The 19076-nt window shown below is 38.5% G+C and overlaps 2 protein-coding genes across 2 annotated transcripts; both read right to left on the minus strand.

The window, feature by feature from the left end:
• Positions 1–219: 219 nt before the first annotated feature.
• On the minus strand, positions 220–4632 carry LOC144631414 (trace amine-associated receptor 7d-like). Its single transcript, XM_078489845.1, has 3 exons — positions 3149–4632; positions 2462–2978; positions 220–875 (listed from the first exon to the last, which is right to left on the minus strand). The coding sequence occupies exons 2-3, from the start codon at positions 2961–2963 to the stop codon at positions 412–414; spliced, it is 966 nt and encodes a 321-aa protein (XP_078345971.1). The 5' UTR covers positions 2964–2978; positions 3149–4632; the 3' UTR covers positions 220–411.
• Positions 4633–13366: 8734 nt separating this feature from the next.
• On the minus strand, positions 13367–16251 carry LOC144631404 (rhodopsin, GQ-coupled-like). The gene has a single exon (XM_078489834.1). The coding sequence runs from the start codon at positions 15459–15461 to the stop codon at positions 14358–14360; it is 1104 nt and encodes a 367-aa protein (XP_078345960.1). The 5' UTR covers positions 15462–16251; the 3' UTR covers positions 13367–14357.
• Between the last annotated feature and the right edge of the window lie 2825 nt (positions 16252–19076).

Here is a 19076-nt window from a genome sequence, read left to right on the forward strand (position 1 = left end):
TTAAGCCTGTCATTTTTGACCAATCTGAGTGCTGCGTTCGTGGACGAACGCGCCGGATTTGAAATTCAATGGCGTGCGTGCAGGCTCTCAATTTTAATTGCGGGCTCGCTTCGCTCGCCGACTCGCGCCTTCGGCACTCGCGGGATCGCGCCTTCGGCGCTCGAAGAGTTCAATATTCACGTTGCCCCCAAATAGAGAGCCTGCTCGCAGGCTAAGCCATAAGTTGTTGATTTTACTTTTGGAAGGTTCACAATTGTGAATTGTGAGGTTATAAGTGGAGCGCCTTCCTGTTATTAAATCACGTAAGCTTGCAGGACCGGCATCGCTGGCTAATATCTTAAAAACTGTTTGATATGAGAGCAACCAACACCATGTTTGATATGAGAACAACCAACACCATGTTGGGAAAAGTTAAGGTGTGTCTGATTTAAAAACAGTTTTAAGCGCTTCCCTCAAGGCAGCGTTTCTCCGAATTTGGATAACAGGATTTATCGACGAAACGAGCATTGTAGCTGTATTTGCCCAAGGGAACAACACATTGCTGATAAAGACGCTGTTTTCAAAATTCAGAAGTATCAGCAGCGGAAGCAGTGAAAGTAACGTTGCTGCAGTGTAGAAAGCCATATCCCTCGCTGCCTTCTTCTCCCTTTTATAGAAGGTCGCATGCCGCAAATTATCAGAAGCGCTCATAATCTTTCTGTTGTTGGTGCGGATTGCAAGGAAGGTTAGAATGTGGCCTCCAGATGGGATGATAATCAGCGCAGCCATAGTGAAGTTTTCCATTGGTTCGTAAATCGCTTTAGGGACCACAGTCTCCAGGAGGCAGATGTAGATGAACCAGAGGACCCACGCACTAACCACTATCTTTACCATGCCTGTTGAAACAGAATTTACAACACATTTTGAATCATTTAGTGTGTCATCCTCGGATACCCAGGGGCTGTTAGTGGGGACAAGGAAAAGTCGAAACTGCGGGAAAAAATCGGCGAAGAAAAGTTGAAGCGAAAGCGAAGTGCCCCTGGGGAAAAATGTCTTACCACGCCAGTTCCTAACAACTCTCTGAATACTGCCTCCTGATTGGGCAGAAAAAATACTTTGTATTAAATACCTTCGTATTATTAATCGGCGAACAATAACTTTAGAGTCATTTTCAGGTGTTCTTACACGGCCGTTGTTGTAGCGGCCAAACTTCACACAAACAACATCAGAAAGCCGAAAAACCTGTGAAGTTACTTCGGATGTCAAAAATTTAAAGATCCACTGGGAAATTTTCGTTTAGACCGATCAGAGATATCGTAAATTAAGTGGCTTGTTAACCTGTGCAATGCATTGGCGACCGTTCGACATACTTGTCTGTCCCGTGCAAAAAAGAATACACGCGGTGCGGGTAAAGTTCCAGTTAACCGAAAAAAAATATATCAGAAAAAACTGAAATCGATTGGAAGCGGACAAGTCAGTGTACCTTCAATTTGTTTAACCCAAAATAAAATGCTCAGAAAATTTAAACCTACAAGCTCACATCAATCGCCGACATCAACATTTTTTCTGTTTACTGATTCTTTTTTTGTTACGTACAACACTTCCTGTGTAGACATATCCTCCCTCTTTTAATTTACCCACTGATTCAGCAGAGACCTTTTAATTTAATAGGCGATCCCATACTTTAACACCTGTAAAACCACAAAGCTCGATCCGGAATCCTGATCCTATCCGCTGACCATTATGCCACCCCCAACCCGGGACAAGTTTAGGTAGATAAAAGGGTAAGGAAATCTGTCCTTTAGGTATTAAAAAGGAACATTTTAAGGCCCTCACTAAATGTGACCATCCATCAGCTATTGCTGATCACATTAAAACCACAGGCCATATAACATCAAATGGGATAATTTCGAAATCCTTGCGTCTGGCAAAACTGACCTCCACTGCAAAATTAAGGAGACATTATTTATCCAAGAACTTCAACCCTCATTAAATACAAATGTCGGCAGTGAGAGGTTGCTGCTTTTTTAACTGGAATGTCATCACATCTGCTGAAGACCAATCGTCTCAGTCTTGGTTCCAGACCCCTTTCATTACAATATATAAATAGTTGCCAAAACGTTTTAACGGTCATACTTTTGAAAATGTATGTAGCTTAGCATACGAAACGTCAAGTTTGGTAAAATGCGATTTTTCATCATGTTTATTAGCGCTGTCTGTATTATATTTTTATTAAAAAGGGACTTAAATTAAAACATTTCGAACAGACCCAACTTATGGCTGTATCATGAAAATGGCAAGAAAACTTCCTGTTCTAAGTCTGTCATGTCATGTAGGTAATATGAAATGGGTACAATTTTTGTCAAATGGTACATAAAAGGGTAAGAGGTTGGATGTCGGGGCGGAGTCTTCCCGTATAAACTTTTTTTTTAGTTCCACCCAGAAGAGGGGGGGGGGGGGGGGTATGCCACCGGGAACATACCTCGAAATGTGACCGCTGATCTGTAGGCGAGGGGCTTGGACACGGCATAAAATCTATCAACGCTTGTTATTGCCAAGTTCAAGAACGTGCAACCAACGAAAAGGAACGGAAGAGATTTGCTGGCTTGGTACAGATGGACCAATCTGCAGGGGTCCCCGAGATGATGCAATAAAAAGCGCCATGATGCGTACACTGGCTGTGCAACCAGGCCTGTGAGACAATCAGCGGCGGCCAGGCTACACAGCAGTACGTTGACTGGGACATGAAGGAAAGGAGTACGGACGATGGTTGCTATGACAGCCAGATTAGCCAGGAATGCAAAGATGGCGAATGGAATGTTGATAAACGTCACGGCAATGTCACTTGCGTACACTGACTTGACGCCAATGGCGTCGAGAATCCATGAAGGCAAACATTCTGTAGATTGCTCGCTGCTGGAAATTACGCCATTTGTTGAGTTGTTTAAACTTCGATTGGTTATATTCAGTGATGTGTCGTCCATAATTGTTGTTGGTTCCTGAAAATATAAAGGCAATTTAATTTTAACAAAAATTGACCCGGAAAATTAAATACAAATCCACCAAATAACATGACTTACATGTACACTTCCTTTTCTACTGGAAGTGCGATGAGGGATGATTGAGTTATTAAATGATGAGTTTTATAATAGAATGCAGAATAACATACCGTGCATCAGGCAGCTATCAGTCATAGAAGTAAAAAAACTACCGTAAAAGAACTGACATTACATGCATATAATCAAGCTTATTTGTTCATGTTGGTATTGATGCATGTGATGAATATACAAATGCATTAATTATATAGCACCTGTATATCTCAAGGACCTCTTCTGTGTCAGGGACAATATTAAGCTAGATCTTGAGATCCATTGTGTTGCCTAAAATCATTACTACCGAGTGAAGTTCGTAAGATATTGGGTGGCTAGTCTGCGTAGCAGGCGCCTGTGTAGTTTTTGAACGCAATTTTGGGAACGAATTTTCAAAATTCCCGTTAATTTCATGGAGCGTTAATTTCCTATTACAAGGTAGGTCAGTCCGTTAAAGAAATGATCAGTGTGCCATCTCTTGTCAACGTGATTTTAATAAATCCCGATTTCTAATAGTTAAATAAAGGAAAAACTTGAATATGCCATTTCTATTTATTTATTAGTGAAAATATTGATAACCTGGCCTTAAATTTGTCAGGAGAGATAAATGAGCACCGGCCGTGTTTGTACAGGGACTTAGACTAGACTAGACAAGATATAATTACTAAAAATGATGAAACGCTAGTTTTCAGCGGAGACACTGTTCAATGTTTAACTTCCCCGTTCTTTTCTCAAGGTAGAAAAACTATGGCAAGCATCAATTCACAACAAAGAACGCCGGAAAAGAAAAAAAAGCGAAAACATTTACAGGCCTCTTGAAAGACACTTTACCGTAATACACTGTATGTATATTTGAACTTTATTATTCCACTATTATGCAATTTTACCACAATAGGTCAAGATAACGTGCAATATATGAGCCGTTAATGCACTGTAGAACAGAGCAAAATATTCAGACGGAAATCGGAGCAACAAAATGGTGGCCGGTGTAAACGATCCAAACTTTGAGGGTCTCAATGGGGTTAACCGTTAGCCGTAAAACGGCCAAAAATTTAGCCGTTAGGCGTAAAAATTGGTACATTTTAACCGTTAGCCGTAAAATACGTTAACCGTAAAATATTGGTCAGTAATTATATAAAATAAACCAAACTAGTCCACTTCCAATTCAGTCGTCCCAGAATAGCCCTGAGACCTAAAACATGTTTTTCAATAATGGAAATTAATTTTTAACTTTTTAAAACAATGAAAATTGACTTTTAACTTCTGTTAACCGTTATGGAAATAAATTCACCGTTAGCCGTAAAAAGGCCAAAATTTTAACTGTCAACCGTAAAAGCCACCACACCATTGAGACCCTCAAACTTTGACTTGTTACTTTTTCATTTTAACCTTATCTAGCGGCCACCTGAGCACCTAACCCCGAAAGTTTTCGCTTTAATAAATTAATCTTCTTAAAATTCGAAGTACAACTGCGAAGTTTTTTTTTAGATTTGGTTATATCCTCGATTTTCTGTGCCTCGTCGAAGTCTCGAAAATAGCGCTTCAGTTAAGGACGCCATTTTGTTTCAGGGCCGTGTTCTAAGGGGAATGGATCCAGCGGCTACCCAGGAAGGTACGATATACGATCTATTTTTAGATTTTAGTTTTTATCCAAGGATAATGGAAGATTAGCTGAATAGCGGTATATAAATATTATTATTATTATTTATTATTATTATCATTATTATGCACTTAACAAAGTGCAGACTACTCATAAAATTTTGAACAGCTGTTCTGATAAGAAAACCATGAAAAAAAGGTTGCGCGATATAATCAACCATGGATTTTGATTCTACTCCTTCCCATAACACATTCTACTCTTTACCTTTCTCCCCGCCCTCCTCAGCACTTTTGTGATGGCGCCAGCCAAGCAGTAGTTTAGGGGCGAGTAGCTGTGACACACAAGTTTAATACGTTTTGTGTATTTCTTATCTTGAATAAATGAACTCAAACAGTTGAATAGCATTACAAATGATCTACGGCCAAAACAAACAAACAATAAGAAATAATTCGTTAAAAACTAAGAAGCGTTTAAGGTTTTTTAAAAGAATGTATCACACACAAAAAAGGAATAATAAAAAATTAGAAAGCTTTTTAGCTTTTAAACACGCCAGCTCTTCAAGTCAATCTGATTCTTCGATCGAAAAACCTGCCTATATGCTGCATTTTGGGAAGCAGACACGCAAACGCCAGTTCTTGCTTGCGTGATACATAACAGGTAATTTCTTCATCGCCGTTCGGTTCCGAGTGAAATTAAAAACCCTCGAATGAAAAACCAAAAACTATATTTATTTCTCGCAAAAATGAGTGGAGTAACCAGAAAATTACAGTATTGGCTCTTGCTCGAATAAAACGAGTCACATAAATAAAATTAAATAAAAATAAAACGAGTTAGGCCATCCCCTTTTTTTTTTCGTTTATCGTCGTATGTGTTTTCTGATTTTGGGTCGGTCGGTCGGAATTAAAAAAAAAAATTCAAAAAAAAAAAGTGGATAAGAAGTCTGGAACTAGGAGGCCCGGTACCTCAGCATGATGTCCGTGGAGCCTGGAAACAAGAAGACATGGTTACAAAGTCAACATGGCGGCAATGGAGGAAGGAAAAATCGAGGTCGTGGTTAAACTCAAACAAGAACAGCGTAAAAAGGATGAAACATTATTTAAAATAATGTGTCATTGCCTTCTATACCTTCTGTATAATTTTTTTTTTTTTTTGAAAACGCGAAAATCTGGGTCGGTCGGACGACGCTAAACAGAGAAAAAAAAGGGGATGGCCTTACATAAATATCAAGAATAACAGAAAAACTTGAAAACAAAATTACAAACGAAAATAAAAAGACTAAAAAAGGGCATGCATTAGATCACGCGTACTAGATAACATATGCTGTTAAAAATCCCAACTAAATGTGAAAAAAGAAAAAAAAAGATTCAAGATGAGGCCAAGAAACATTTGAATGGCATTAAAAATTTGAATACTTTAAATTAAAGCCGTAAAATTAGCCAAAGCGCAAGTTTTTATTTTTGCCGTCTATTATTTTACTCGATGGCTTTACCGATCCAAATTCCATTCTAGTTTGTAGAAATTATTATATTACTAACTTACATTTCCATTTTGTTTTCTGAGCTGAGCAAGAACCAAAACAAGGTTTATATTTTGTTGTGTAAACATTCAATCCGTCTGTGACACACAACTTTGTCGGCCCACTGTACACGGATGAAAATGGACAAAATCGACACAATTCTTGCTAAACAGAAAACATCTTCAAAGTAGAGTCTGGCCCAAAAATGCTTTAGCTGCCAGCCGTTTTTAAAAGCAGAAGCTTGCTGCAAAAACATTGCGTGACTGACGTAAAAAAAGCTTAGTCAAAACAATCACCGGTTTCGCGCTCTTGTTCTCCCTTGAGTCGAACGCTTGAATATAAACACAAAAATATCCATTTCACGCTTTAATAACAGAAATCAGGGTATTAGACAAAATTTTAAATAGGAGAGTAATCTTAGCTCCTGCTGAGTAAATATCAAGAGTGCGGGATTTGAATCCTGGCCAAGAAACAGAAGAAAGCGGCCGAGCGAACTACTACGACAAACAAGGTAATCAAAAACATCACACGGTGCCTCAATAGATCTTGTTCGTTTCAAAAGCCTAAAAACCCAACTAAAACTTGAACAAATGAAAGAAACATGAAAAAAAGTTTCAAATGAATGTTTATTCAAGATGGGGTCAAGAAACATTTTGAAAGGCTTAAAGATTTAGAAAATTTCAAAACCGTGAAATTTTGCATGCCGTGGTAGAATTTAATTACAATTAATGAAATTACCCGCAGTGGCACCAAGATTTCATTTTGTAGACCATTTGTTTTACTTGCTGGCTTTACGGATCCTTTCAAAAATTCCATCATACTTCGTAGAAAAACTAGACATTACCATTTTGTTTTCTGAAGTCTTGGGGAGTGTGTAAGTAAACACTGAAGTAAAGCTTTTTCATCAAGAATCAAAATAGAATTAAAGATTATTTTGCTGTGCAAACATTCAATCGTCTCTGATACGCGACTTTGCCGGCTCAACTGTGCACGGATGAAAATGGACATGATTAATTCGGAAAGTATCTTCAAAGAATTATTCTGGCTCAAAAATGCTCTAGCTACCAGCCTTTTTTTAAGCAGTTTAATATGCGTAAAGCTTGCTTCAAAAACATTGCGTGACTGACATAGCGGTTTGGACCTGTCAAAACAATCACCGGTTTCGCAACCCAGTACTCTCTTGAGTCAAACGCTTGAATAACATTAACACATATATTTCACGCTTAACAGAAATCGGGGTTTTAGATAAAATTTTAAATAGAAGATTGATTTAATAGCTCCTGCCGAGTAAATATCAAAAGTGCGTGTTTTGAATCCTGGCCAAGGAAGCGGCCGAGCGGGTCTGGAACGATTTACCGACAAGACTACTACGACGAAAAAATTCCGGGCGATTTATGAACCGGGCGCGGCCCAGTCTCTGCCCGGTTAATAACAATTCCGTACCGGCCGCCTGCAATGACAGTAGAAATGCAAATATGGCTGTCGTTAATTTTCAGCACGCAGAAGAATTAAGGGCTATACTTTTATCTAAGAAGGTTACAGGGACATATGACCAAAAACATGCAAACGAGGCTAGGCAGGCCAGGGTTGCTTTTCCCCAGATCTCTTAAAATTTGAATGAGTCAGAAATCTGTAGCCTTTCAACCAAAAACACTGAAAACTCTAATTGTAGCATATTATTCCATAAATTTTCAAGTTTCAGCATCAGCGTTTTGAGAAACTTAGCCAAACAACAGAAATGAATGAAAACCATTTTTGCATAAGGTCTATAAACAATATTTTCGAGGAGAGAAGCTAATCGCCTAGATACTTTGAGATCTACCGGCACTTGAGGCAGTTTATAAATTGATTGGTTTTGAAATGAAAAACAATCCACAGTGGACCAATAGTGAGGGTCCTGAAGGGGGGGGGGGGGGGGTACCAAATCCCATTTCCCAGCCTATTTTTTGTCCAAATCCCATTTCCCAGCCTATTTTTTGCCCAAATCCCATTTCCCAGCCTATTTTTTGTCCAAATCCCATTCCCAGTAGTAAAATTCCCAGTGTATGGAAAACCGGACTTAAGCATAATGTATTTGTTGTTTTGATTGTCCTAAATGTAGTCCACTCCCTGAACTCTCCCTTCGGTGAACCCAGGTACAGGCGTCGTTGAGCGAGTCCAGAAATATTGACCTGTCTGCGCATTCTCAGAAATCTGTCAGCCCCACCCCCTCTCCCCGTCTCCCAAAAAAGGGGGGAAGCTGAAGAAACCAAATCATAATCGACAGCACCTTTGGAAACGCACGCACAGATGTTAAATTCAAAAATTTAGTACTTGTGGGTTTAATACCTATTCATTACGGAGATAAATTACCGTGGAGACAGAAAGAAACCGGCTGGGTTGGTGTTCGTGGGGGGCTGCTGGCGCATCGACGGCGGACCGGAACGGATGGCGCAGTTTTAGTTTTCTGGCCGGCCTCAAGAGTCCTCATGGGCCCGATGATGATAAGTAAGTAAGTAATATTACGGCTTTAGACAAAGGTTATGACAATTTTTCTTGTAGATGTCGCGCTAATTTGTTGCGTAGTTGAATTTTTCATTTTAGCAAACTATTTTTACCCTAGCGCACACGTTGCATGTAAGAAACGCCACACGTCTCTGTGGTTTTTCATTGGTTTGTTTTAAGCATGCACATCCAAGTTATCCTAGACTATCCCCGTCTCGCACCTGGGTCGCAGAAGGAATAGTTCAGGGAATGGACTATCCAAAATCATGTTCTGCTAGTTATATCATCACCAATACTGTTGAGAACATCACTTTTCATTTGTTCGTTTGTCTTGTAGAGGATGATAGAAATTTTCAGTAGCTTTAACTAAAGCTATCAAGTTTTTATCCCTTACTTACCACTACCCTGCAAAACTTACTATCACTTCTTTTAAATATTCCATTTGTGCCCATGCTCAGTCATAGCAGTTCCGCTGAGTAACTTAATCACTTACACGAAAATTGATCGACGCTTGATGGACACTCGTGCAGTGTAGTGGTTTCGTTTCAGAGTTAATTTTCAGCGTTTTAACTGTCTATGCCGGACTTTAACAATATTATAGAGCGTAAAATATGCAGGTTAAGTCATGTACTGACATGCTTCCCATTCCCATTTTTTGTTTCCGAATCCCAGTCCCAGATACCTAAATCCCATTTTCCCAGTGAAAATAAACGCAAATCCCAGTCAAAATAGGCAAATCCCAGTTCCCATTTTACCCCTTCAGGACCCTCAATAGTGTCTCGAATTAAGAAAACGTCTCGTTCTCATTATATATTATATTTGGACACGCCGTACAAAATCGTTAATTGTTCAGCTATGAGTAAACAAATTGCTTTAAACGAATGCCTCTATTTTAGCCAGTCATACAGAGATAATGTCCACCAAATTTCGTTAATATTGAATGGGAGTGAATGATATATATATATGCAAAAAAATTAGTTTCACCTGGGGCATAACAGCTTGATTTCTCGGTGGTGTTTTTTTCTACACTACAAGCGTTCCAATTATATTGACATCAGCAGTTGAAGTCTCACTGAAATAGCCAGCGTACGATCTCAACATACTGAAATATCAAAATTTACTGTTGCGTTTGTTCAACCTTTAAATTTTAAATAAAACGGCACACTGACTTAAAAAAAAAAACTGAAAAAAAGAATAATAATAGCTTCCGTTTGGATTTAAACCAACGACCAAGGCGTACCCAACTTCTGTAGAAGTGTTCTCTACCAACTGAGCTATCGTAACTTTGTATGGTACATAGTATTATTTTTGTATATTTTAATATTATATTTGGACGCGCTTTAAAAAAAACATGTTTAATTACTCGGTTATGAGTAAGCAAAACCCTAAAAAATCGCTTTGTTTTAGCTTGTCGTACAGAGATAATTTCCACCAAATCTAATTCTGCTCTGCATGTCGCAATAATATTCAAGCGTAGCGAGTGATTTAAATATATGCAGTTACAGAACAATGTATGGGCACGTTGCACAGAATTGCTAATTTCTTGACTCTTGAAAGATCCGCACCAAAACCAAAAAACGTAGGGTTAGAGCGGTTTTCACTTGAGTGTCGAAAGTACTTTGCGTTTGCTTTGGTTTTGCGTTCACTACGCTTAGTGATTGGTTTAAAAATCTTGCGCCACTTTCTCGGCCAATCAGGAGTAAAACCAAAACCAATCGCGACTTGCTCGCGCACGTTTTCCCGCGCTTCGTGCCGGCTACATGTATTTGCTTCGAGTTTTGATTGGTTCACTGGATTGTCTGTGTCGTTTGTGATTGGTCAGAGTAATTACTTTGGTTTTTGTTTTGGTTTTACGACACTCAATTGAAAACTGCTCTATTAAGAGTCATACAAAGATACTTCATGCCAAATTTGAGACTGAAAGGTGTAATATTTGAGCCGTAGAATTATTTAATCACAGAGATGATTTACATAATTACAAAGCAATGTATAGGTACATCACAGAATCGCAAATTTCTAAACACTTGAAAGATTTTTTTCAAAATTAAAAATGTAGGGTTATAAAGAGTCAAACAGAGATACTTCATGCCAAATTTTGGGCTGAAAGGTGTAATATTCGAGCCGTAGAATTATTTAATCGTACTTAATTATTTAATTTTACAGAGCAATGTATGGGCACTTTGAACAGAATTGCTAATTTCTCGGCTCTCGAAAGATTTTCATCAAAAACAAAAATGTAGGGTTATAAAGAGTCATACAGAGATACTTCATGCCAAATTTTAGGCTGAAAGGTGTAATATTCGAGCCGTAGAATTATTTAATCGTACTTAATTATTTAATTTTACAGAGCAATGTATGGGCACTTTGAACAGAACTGCTAATTTCTCGGCTCTCGAAACATTTTCATCCAAAACAAAAATGTAGAGTTATACAGAGTCATACAGAGATACTTCATGCCACATTTTAGACTGAAAGGAGTAATTTTAGAGCCGTAGAATTATTTAATCGTACTTTAATAATCATTTAATTTTATTTATTTTATATCTTGTTTGTGTAATTTGTGTAATTATTTATTTACAGTCAACTCCCGCCTTGCGGACACCTCGCTATTACGGACACCCCGTTATTACAGACAGAAGCTGAAGCCCCGGCGAATAAGAATTACTGAAAATAACTCCAGCTACTACGGACTTTCTCTACTACGGACATCGTGGTCCCGAAGGTGTCCGTTATAGTGAGAGTTGACTGTATTTAATTTTTTATTTGTGCATTTTTTCGCCAATGGGAATAGCACGATTTTATAATCAGAAGTCGTCACTAGCAGGGTCAAACTGTTGTTCATTCCACAATTTTTAGTCTTCATCAGACTGGAAGAACTGCGGGACCGGTTGCGTGAAAAAATCCTTTGATGCATCTTTGCTCCTTTATAATTAATACTACTTATTCGAAGTACCAGAGTGTGTTGCGTTGGCTAAGCTCTGTTTGCTGAGACAAAACAAAACTTCCCATTTTGGGATATTTTGGACATCAAGCGAAAGAGAATTGAACACGCTTGTCTCGTTTCTATGTAAGGCCACATGAAGAATATCCCGTATAACCGGAAGTACCAACATACGGGAAGCTGGGAGATCCATACGTCACAAGCTGCATAAAAGTATTTATACCATGCCATAGAAAATACAGCCAATCAGAATACAGGAAAGCCGTTGTATATTCGACGGTATTCAACCCAACCTTCCCATCGTGCGCTGCGATCTTATTCTCGATGAAATTTAGTGAGCGTATTTTCTATGGCATGGTATAAAATAGTTACACAACACTTTCTCGTGGTATACTATGGAATATCCCACTTGTCACTTGTATTTTCTTCGTATACACACTCGCCTAAAGGCTCGTGTGTATACCGAGAAAATACAAGTGACGCGTGGGATATTCCATAGTATACCACTCGAAAGCGTTGCATAACTAGTATTTATTTCAAGAAATAAATAGCCTTTTTTATTTCCTCTTTCATGAAAAGTATTTCATGTTTTTATCTTAACATATCAAAATACTATAATAAAAATGTGATCAAGAACTCGTTTCTTACGAATAAGCACTTAAAGCTAAAATAAATGGTGAGTTTTTACTGGTTATACTGTTGCTATGGTAATCTTTTGTATCACAAACACTACCATAACTTATTCACCATTTTTGGGCATTTTTTTTGATACCATTATTACTGCTTCAATTGAAAAAATAGTGGTAGCACTGAACCGTTACCGCAAAAGCAGTGGAAAGTGCTGGAAACTGTTGCCTTAAAAAAACTGACACTGGAAAAAATATTTTCATACCGAAAACCTATTTGACTCATGAAAAGCGCACTACTAATTAACCATCTAGCTCTCATAGAATTAAGCATTTTTTTTGTCTTTTTTCTTTACAGGCCCTGCTTCAACGTATATCTTGGAACAAAACTGAAGAACTTTCCTTCACAGAAAATTTAAAATATTTAAGGGCTGGGATAATAAAAGACAGTTAAAATATGAGCAAGTCTAGTCAATGTATTTATTTTCACCCGCGCGCCAAAGCCTGATAAAAGATAAAAAATTTGGAATACTTGCAACACTATTCCAACAGATCAAAATATGTTTCTGATCCCTTCAATGTATTATTGTTTGTCGATTCTTCTTTCTCGTATTTCGCTAAAAAATTCCTTAAAGCCTTTTAGCAGCCACGCTAGAGAGCTAAGAAGCCCACGGAAATGACTCACAGCAAAAAAGCTCATCTCTTTATCCGTAGCTCGTCGACACTGGGGATGAGTATCGCTTCTCCTTAAGCTTTTGGATGTAATTTTACTTATTGCAGGTTAGCCCAAACATTACAACACATGATCCCGGCAAGTGCACGAGCCTTTAAGTCAGGAGACCAAGGCGCTAATCATAGTGTTAAAATTAAAGTTTATTCTGAGTTGTTCAGTTCGTGGTTAATAGGCCTGAGTGACATTTTAGTGTGCACGAGCCTTTGTAAATTAAAAACAGCCTCAGCTACAGACCAATCCGACCGTAGTGGAAATTGAGTTGAGTCGTTGCACTCCTGAAGCCAAACACGCACACACCCGGCCCTGACTCGTCCCCAGTCGTCTTCATACAGTGCAAGGAGAGATGGGTACCGAGAAAGGGAGCACAAGAGGACATCTTAAAAATCTCTTGTATTTTTTATTCAAGACCTCGTTATTTCAATAATTTATTTTTTTTAACAGTTTAATTTAATATATAGTTTGTTTCATCTGTCCCGATAAAATTTCTCGAATTTCCATCAGGATGTATAGGTAATCACATGATTTCGAGTGCAATTTGGGATAAATCAGCACAAGTATAGTTTACATAGGCTAACCAAGTTTGTAGTCTGAAAAATTTTCGAGTGCAGATATATCCCAAACTGCAAAAGAAAAATCACGCGATTACTTGTTAATAATACACACAAAAAAATTTCACTGCAAGCAGATGACAAACAAGGTGTGTTCGGTCGCGTACCTTTCCGATTCGTTGTTAGAACATTACGGACCGGTGTTGCCGAACTTTGTAAAATTCAGATACTGCTTCGGGGTTTTAAAGCTCCCTGTCATGCATTTTCAGATGCCTCTATTGATATTCAGTTAAATAGGTATTGTCTGCTGAAATGTGCAACTTAAATTCATGCTTGTAATCTCCCTTCTATACGAGCTGTCGCGTAAGAAAATCCTCGACTGGTCATAGCCTCCAGTGGTTACGTAAAGCCTCTGTTGTTCTGCGCAAATTTCCAGTTGCTAGTACTTTGGTTTATTAACTTATAATTGTTGTTAACTAGGTCAAACTTTGCATGAATCGACCTATATTTGCTCTCTCCACTTGAACACTCCGACAGCGGCCGCCATTTTGTTTTGGCGCGCTTTCGGCGACTTTCCTGTCAATCAATTTCATTTCAACTTGCTTCAATTTCAACTTTCTTTACTGTTTGAGATTAATTAAATTGTTCTCAGTCAATGAGCATGCTGAAATTGTTGCATGTATATTATTAGCAAGTAAAAAAGTTGATCGGTCTATCTTATTCGAGAGCTTCGTTTGAAAAAGTAACTTTAAAAGTACAATGTAACTTACAAGGTTTGATTTTTTTTTACGTCGATCAGTATTCAACACGATCAGTACAGAGGTATACCTATATTTTTTCTTTAAACGCAAGTCTCATAAATTGTATTGCGTGTTTCTGTTACAATCTTCCACTCTCTCTTATGACTACTTCTTGATCTTGAGCTTAAGTTCCTTGTGGTTTCGCCGCTGATTTTCCGCTCAAGCTTTGGAGCTTTTGGCTTGGCACACTTTTGGCAAGGCGCGCAGAGCACTGCACGGAAACCCTTGCGGAACTTTTTATTCATGAGTCCGTAAATGAAGGGGTTACACGAACTGGAGAGAAACATTAGAAATGTACTTATGGCGTCCAAGATTCGCGGAATAGGCTGAATGATACCAAAACCGTTCATCAGATTCACAATAATGTGTGGAGTCCAGCAGGCTACAAAGACACACACAACAACAAGCAATAGCTTTGTTACTTTGAAATCTTGGAACGTTGAACGGGATGCTTTTCTGAAACTCGCTGTTACACTGTTCACGCTTAATTTTCGACTGTGTCCGCGAATGAATCGAAATATCCTGTAGTAAGGCACGGTGATCAATATGTAAGGCAAAATAAATACAACAATAGCTAAAGTGATAGTGTAGGGTAGGTTCTCGCTTAGGTTGAAATAGCAAGTTGCTTTGCCGATTGTGAAGACGAAACGAGACCAGCCGAATAAGGGAGGAAGAGCACACAGCAGTGACAAGATCCAAGTAGCGGTGATCATCGCCATAGTCCTGCGGCGCGTGAAAATGTAGGAAAACTTAGCAGGCTGGACGATACACCAGTATCTACTAATGCTGACCAGTGCGAGTGACCAGAGAGCTTCAAAAAGGAACAAGGCGTTCGTGAAGCCTGCGAACCGGCACACGAAATCGGTCAGCGTCCAACGGTTGTAAATGACTGTTACCAAGGAAACGGGGATGTTAAAGAGGCACACCCCGAGATCTGCGACTGCTAAGTTGCTTATAATTAGGTTTGTGACCGTTCGAAGTCGGCGCGTTCTTCGAACCAGGTAGCATACCAAAAAATTCCCTGGAATACCAGTGAGAATAAATAGGCACATTCCCACCGCTTGAATAATCCTTAAAGCCAGGAAATCTTCTTGGTCTTGTCCTCGGGTATTTGTGCGATTATTTAACTCTGCTGTCAAATTCATGGCTGGTTCTGTTTTGAAAATGTCGGTAGCGGAAATTATAGTTAGTTGATGTCACAGTCCGATTAAAACGATTTCAGTGCTGTGTTTTTCTCTTGAAATTATTCAGTTGCTTTACAACAGTTAAAAGAAGCCAATTTTTCAAACGGTGATCCACCACACGAAAGTCCTGTCGCTTAATTCTTGATTCCTTTCGAACCAACTTGCTCAGACATCAAAATTATTTCTTTACCTTGCTAGATGACTTGTGATCCAGTTGTTAATCTTTTAGTCCTGTAATAAAAGACTTTACGGGCGCCTACCGCCTAAGAGATAAGCTCTTTACACAGTTTATTTTCCCGTGGTCGAACAGATTAATTTTCGCTTCTTCGCAGACGATATAGATCAGCCCTTCTGTGTACCTTCTTTTCTTTAACTGAGCGCTGTCGCTCAATTTTTTTCCCTCGAGTTACACTTACACAAACAATAGCAAATCAACTTTCATTGTTTCGAGGCAGATGTTCAGTTGAGGTTAGCGTTAAAATCGATTTCATCCATCATCTAAGGTGATTTACGGCATGTTTTACGGCGACAAAGCGCGGCTAAGCCTATGCGATGAGTTGCTTAAATATCTCGCTCGTACATGTTCTAATCACAAAGAAATAAACGAAAAAAATTGACAACTGTTATTTTCTTTTTCGCGGCGAGAGGCTCCGCCACATTTGCATTCGCATCAGCTAGTTCCTGTCTTTTTGCGCCTTGGTTAATGAAAAGACTTATCTCCAAGCAGCTGCCATCATATTGAATTTCATTAGCTGCTGTAATTTTCACGGACTTTTTAGCATATTCCCATTTTCAATGGTCTCATGCAACCTCTTGTTGTAGATAAATAAAAGGGTTTGAATTTTATTTTCAGCGTTTCAATTAGTTTATGACCTCGACTTGTCGTTTCAATGCAGTTTTTTCCGGCCACGACGAAAAAATAAAAACGTTTAGATACCCTCACCCTAGATAACCGTCAAGACAATTTTCCTCGTCAAAATATTACAAACTGTGGGAGAAAAAATAATCCTTATGAATAATATTCAAAGCACTTGCCCTAAGCAAATATCATATGGCTTTCTAGATGAAATACCACGCAGTAAACATTGCCGGAGACTGCAGTGTAATCATACGTTAAAAAATTGATATTATTAGGCCCAAGAATGAATGAACGGCCAACGTTATAATTCATTACTTAGGGTTTAGTAAACACGGCCATCTTTTCTTTACATGTAGCCATTAATAAAAGAACCACACAGAGATCAAAAATTAAGTAACTCGAAGATATTCATCTCCAGCCGACGCAGCCTAAAACGTATGCTTCCGGAAAAAATATTCAGTCAAACTTAACAATATTAATTTTGAACTGACGTAGACAAGTTCGATAAAATATTCAAAACAAACTTCAAGAAAACTAGCCAGCTGACGAAAACGCTGCAACAAACATCGCGCGCCCCTGTGAGTAGGAAACATATTCGCCGCACATATATTTAAGAAACAAAAAAGATTTTTAACTGAAGTAACAGAATTGCATCTCGTTTATTTTTACACAAGCCAAATGGAGTTTTATTTCGGTAAAAGCAGCACTTAGTTCTGTCTCAAGTGAATTCAATGTGCTTACTCTGAAACTTGTCGAAAAGAGTGTCGACATTAATTCAATGGTCGGAAAGCTTAGGTTTTTGCTTTGATCTGAGATAGAAATATCCGCTTTGCTTGTGCAGTGCTCGCCCGTGTGGCTAAAAACTTTAATTACATTTGGACTGTGCTACCAATTTCAAGTTTACTCGATTTTTATTCTTTTGATTCATATTTTACTTTTTCTTATTAGACAGAACGTGAAAAATAAACGTTCATAACTTGCGCTTTTAGACGCTCAACGGGATGCCGGCTGTATCAAACGCCCCACTGACGTGAATCTGATTCAAATTTAAATGGGTTCTTTTCCTTCGGAACGCCAGGAATGATCTAGACAAAAACATCATTTATTCAACTAAAATTGTGGAAAACCCAAACAGAAAAAATAAAACGCTTGTTATGCTAATAAACCTACGACGTTATATGAATTCTTTATTTTCAGCCCACAAGGATGTCTAAAGATTACGCTATAAAATCGATATAAAAATAGATTGACGTTTGATGTCTTCCTAGGAGAGTTGAAACAAATTCTGAACTGCTAAACGATTAGTGAACCGATTTATCTGAATTAAAAATAAGCCGTTACACACGAAAAGATCAGTTGGAATTGTTTGGTCACCGTTTTCTCCGGGTAGGCGGTGTATACGCGAAACAGCTGTTGCTTTGGTGAACGTTTCTACTTCCTGCTGTCCTCTTTTGCAAAAGATTATTGTGCCAACGGGAAACTGAAGGATTAGAGATGTCATTCATCCCACACCACTGTCAATCACCTCGCTTGAATAATATATCACGGTTGTCAATCTTCTTTTCCATCTGCTGTTGCCCATCAAAAAGTTTTCTCGCTCCCCAATGCAAGCTTGGCTCTCCTCGGTGTGCGCCGGAAAGGGAATGACTATGAGGCTATTACTGCCATTAAACATCCGTGTATCAAAAAATATCTTTTAAATAAACCTATCGTTTTCCAGTCGCATCTTATACTCTAACTGCCGTTAAAGAAATTAAAAAAAATGTACCCACACGAGAAGCGAAGTGGCATTTTACTGGCGCAATTAAAACAGTTCAATTTCATATCTTTTTTTATCGCTCAATGACTTCTTAAACAGAGGCGATTCCTCGATCCTTACAGGCTAAAATAAAAGCAATCATACCATACACACTGCACTCATTATTTTTAAGTTGTTCTCTTTACCCATTTTAAATGCAACGGTTAAAAATAAAAAACCCACATACAACAAAGTTTAATATATGAATACAAGCTAATTGGTCTGGTGTAGTGCCGGACAAATTCACTCGGTAGAATCATTTTTTTTTTTTCAAACTAAAACCAGGTAACGGTTAATAATTTTATGATTTAATTAATTGCGAAACAATTACCGGAGATAATCGCATCGTTTATTTTAATACAGTCAGCGAGCAGTAAAAAAGGACTAAGGAAAGCAACGGTTGCCACTGAAGGGTGACTGATCATGAATGACTTGCCATCGACTAAAGTAAAATTCTACATCGGTTAACAATTTTTTCCGTGTCTTGCAAGGTATGACTGTTTTTTTTTTTTTTTTTTTTGCCCAGGGCAAACGACTTTGAGCAGCGCATTAGCATTTTTTAAACAGAAATGTCTTATTAGACATTCTGGTGCAGTGTAGTACCGCGGTACATTTTTACGAGAGGTGCCATATTTTTGGCGAGCCCGCAGGGCGAAATGCGGCAAATGCACGGCGATACCATCAAAACCTTTAGCTGTCTAATGAGAGATTTTTATTCAACGTATTTCTTTCCCAGCGAAAGGCAGCAAAGGAAAACGGTTTCATAGAGTGCAATACATGCACAATAACCACCATTTGCGCAAAAAAATATGCACAGATTTTTTGTCCTCGGACATTATCTGTGCCGAGTGGCGAACACACTTCCAAGAGCGAAGCTCAACGAAAACTGTGAGCTTCGAGGAATGGAACAAAAATCCAT

Source organism: Oculina patagonica, chromosome 12, assembly GCF_052425735.1.
Source record: "Oculina patagonica isolate OP01 chromosome 12, crgOcupat, whole genome shotgun sequence".
Classification (NCBI taxonomy): Eukaryota; Metazoa; Cnidaria; class Anthozoa; order Scleractinia; family Oculinidae; genus Oculina; species Oculina patagonica.